The 3,212-nt window shown below is 37.6% G+C and overlaps 1 protein-coding gene across 1 annotated transcript; it reads right to left on the reverse strand.

The window, feature by feature from the left end:
* Positions 1 to 975: 975 nt before the first annotated feature.
* LOC110048369 (melanocyte-stimulating hormone receptor-like) lies at positions 976 to 2,865 on the reverse strand. Its single transcript, XM_020754157.2, has one exon. It carries the CDS (start codon positions 2,522 to 2,524, stop codon positions 1,556 to 1,558), a length of 969 nt encoding a protein of 322 aa, XP_020609816.1. The 5' UTR covers positions 2,525 to 2,865; the 3' UTR covers positions 976 to 1,555.
* Between the last annotated feature and the right edge of the window lie 347 nt (positions 2,866 to 3,212).

The following is a 3,212-nucleotide window of genomic DNA, read 5'->3' on the forward strand; positions in this document are numbered from 1 at the left end:
AATCATTTTGAGATGGGCTATAGTTTGTCAGAGGTGCAAATATAATAATCGTGGCAAAGTGAATAAATATAAGAGACAGTGATTTTATTCACCAGAAAAATCCACCAACGTACTCAAAGAACAGTGTTTTGAATAAAGTAGTATAAATTGGCTTCCGTCTAAGTCTAATTTCACTGATATCATGAAAATGAGAGTTGAACTGATACTGATTTAGGATTGTATAGTTTTAAACGAAATATGGAAACCAGTTTCATAATTAAGCCCGTCTCACTTTTCCCTCAAATGTTTATTCAGCTTGCTTTAAAAACATGGACATATTGTGCGCTTCCGGTAAAACGCTAATAACAAAAATTTATCCGCAAAAAAACAGAAAAAGGCTGCGCACATTAGTAAAAAAATGAACAAGAGATCGAGAGGTTCTTTTCAAACAATAAAACTGCTCAAAACTAATTAAATAAAAATGCTCTCCGCGCTAAAACTATTAAAAAATTAGAATGTCGGAAACCTTTCAACGAGTTTTGAGAGAGTTATTAAGAAGGTTGTTAATAAACCAACTATCGGTAACTTTTTCATAATCAGAATGAGTAAAAATATTGTCAATAAGTTTATGGCACCAGAAACCTTCTGAAACAAAGATTGAATAACAAAGGTATTGTTTATCATTTGTTATTTTCCTGATGTTCTTAAACATTGCCACATCATCCAAAGGCGACAGCTTACTCTAGGAATTCGGCCTTTAACAACAAACCTCTTAACTTTCAGTTGCTCAGAATCATTTTTCCCTACATTTCAATTCGTCTCCCGAGAGAGAATCCATCGACACCCAAGAAAGCAGACTGAATAAAGAGACTTTTCTTGGGTTTGGTAGGAAGCTTATCCAAATTGGTGTTTCAGCTCACTTCACCTGCATCATCAGGAATATAATTATACCGAGAACCCACCGGATATCCTTGCAAGAAAGAGAGCGACTTGCAATTTTTTAATAAAAAGTAAAATTGTCGTCCTTTTAATACCAATAAGTCCTAGGTAACGTAAGGGGAATTCCACCGCTAACAACTGGGGAATCCAAATGAATGGGTTTTAAAACTGGCTCTTGTGCAATCTAGTTATTCCTTGTGAAAACTTTGTTACATTTGGGAATGCACAACATCTTTTTTTTTTCTGTCAAGCAAAAATATACAAGAAGAGAACTGAAATGGGAACACAGGAATTAAATAATATTTTAGCTATTTAGAGATGAAACTTAAAATATTCATTAGGCCTTGGGGGAGATTCGAAATTGAAAGCATCCTCTACTGAAGAGGATTGGAAAATAAACGCACACCGCCAGACAGTTACTGATTTTGTTGTCAATGTAGCCATGTCAACATGTAGGAATGTTTTTTCAAGTGTATGTTGTTCATATTCCAAAAGGCAACTGCCTCTCAGAAATGCATAAATTATGCGGCCTATGGGGAATAAATAAGAGCGTGTCTTGCGGTCTTCATCAGTACTTGAAGAAAGTATCGCGTATTCATCCACCGTCGCATGCCAAGTTCCATTTTGCAGTTTTCTCTTATTGGGTAATGGCTACGTTTTGATCAACACTAGTCCCGTTCCACGGGACCACAGCATCTCTGTTTCTCCACCACAAACGAAGAGAGCGTTTGAATCTTGGCAGCCTCAGTGCATACATAAAAGGGTCTACAATGCAACTGACGGAAAGAAATTCGTTCGCAACAAGATAATACGCATTATATGCATAAGAGCTTCGGCAAGAACAAAAATATAGAATTTGTACGTGAATAAAGTAAGGTAAAAATGAACAATAAAATATACAAAGGATCAACACGAACGTGATGGCCATCCTGTTTTCTCTCTCTAATTGTTTTCTTCTGTTTGCTGCTGTCAGACTCGCTCGGACATCTTTAAGTTCTTGCCTTTGACGAGCGACCATTTTATATATTTTCACATAAACTGCTGTTAAAATAAATGATGGAATCACGAAATGAGAATAACTGTAGGCCAACAAAAAATTTTCCCTTTTCACATCCGCAATTGGAAGGACGCACATAATCAAAGCGTTTATCCAAATGATGGCGATAGCAACCTTGGCTCTTGAGTTGTTAATCTTTTGTGGGTATTGAAACGGCTTGATAACCGCAATATAGCGATCATATGACATGGCCATGAGCGTTGAGACCGCGACGAGAATGGACACAGCTCCGAGGAAATATTCTATCATGTTTAGAATGAGAAGATCCCCCAAGCCACAGTAAAGATAAGTTAGTTCCGCGGCTCTAAGGTAGCTGACAATTCCCATAAAAAAATCCGCGACGGAAAGGTTTGCGATGAGGAATACAGATGGCGTTCGCAAACATCGACAAGGATCACGGTAGATCGCGACGAAGAGAAAGCCGTTTGCTGCGGTGATCACTGTACCAAACAGCAAGTCAAAAATGATGAACGCCAGAAGTTCACCACCGCGGACTTGCCCCGTGCCTTCTAGCTGCTCGCTGGCAGTACTTGATGGTGTTGAATTCATGGCAGAGTTGTTTGCCCTGCTTTAGAATATCGCACGCGATGGACTTCGGAGCAAATTCAAGATATGCTTTCGTCAGTAAAAGTTGAAATTTTCAGATAAGTTCTTTCTGATGTAATATCTAATTTTGTAGATCGTTTGCAATGGACACTGCTACATGGCACCTGTACTAAATATAAAGCGATGACTCGACCAGATTGGCGATTTCTCTTGTAAACGTGCCTCGAATACCTCATTTGTTGATAAAAAGTCATTAAAAGTGGCTTGCGGCAACAATATTAAAATAAACCGTAGAAATAAATTTGACAGATTGACTGAATTATCCTCTCTGTTTGACTTGAAGCCCATTAATTTGTAGATTAGCTCTATAGTTTGGTTCTTTAATCAAAATTCTTTTCAATTACCCTCTGTTTCCTGGAGACAACGAAAGTGACTTATTCTGAAGAGGCATTGTTACGAAAAAGTTGAAATTTTCAGATAAGTTCTTTCTGATGTAATATCTAATTTTGTAGATCGTTTGCAATGGACACTGCTACATGGCACCTGTACTAAATATCAAGCGATGACTCGACCAGATTGGCGATTTCTCTTGTAAACGTGCCTCGAATACCTCATTTGTTGATAAAAAGTCATTAAAAGTGGCTTGCGGCAACAATATTAAAATAAACCGTAGAAATAAATTTGACAGATT

The sequence above is a fragment of the Orbicella faveolata genome, unplaced genomic scaffold (assembly GCF_042242905.1).
Source record: "Orbicella faveolata isolate gen_17 unplaced genomic scaffold, um_ofav_v1 contig_35, whole genome shotgun sequence".
Classification (NCBI taxonomy): domain Eukaryota; kingdom Metazoa; phylum Cnidaria; class Anthozoa; order Scleractinia; family Merulinidae; genus Orbicella; species Orbicella faveolata.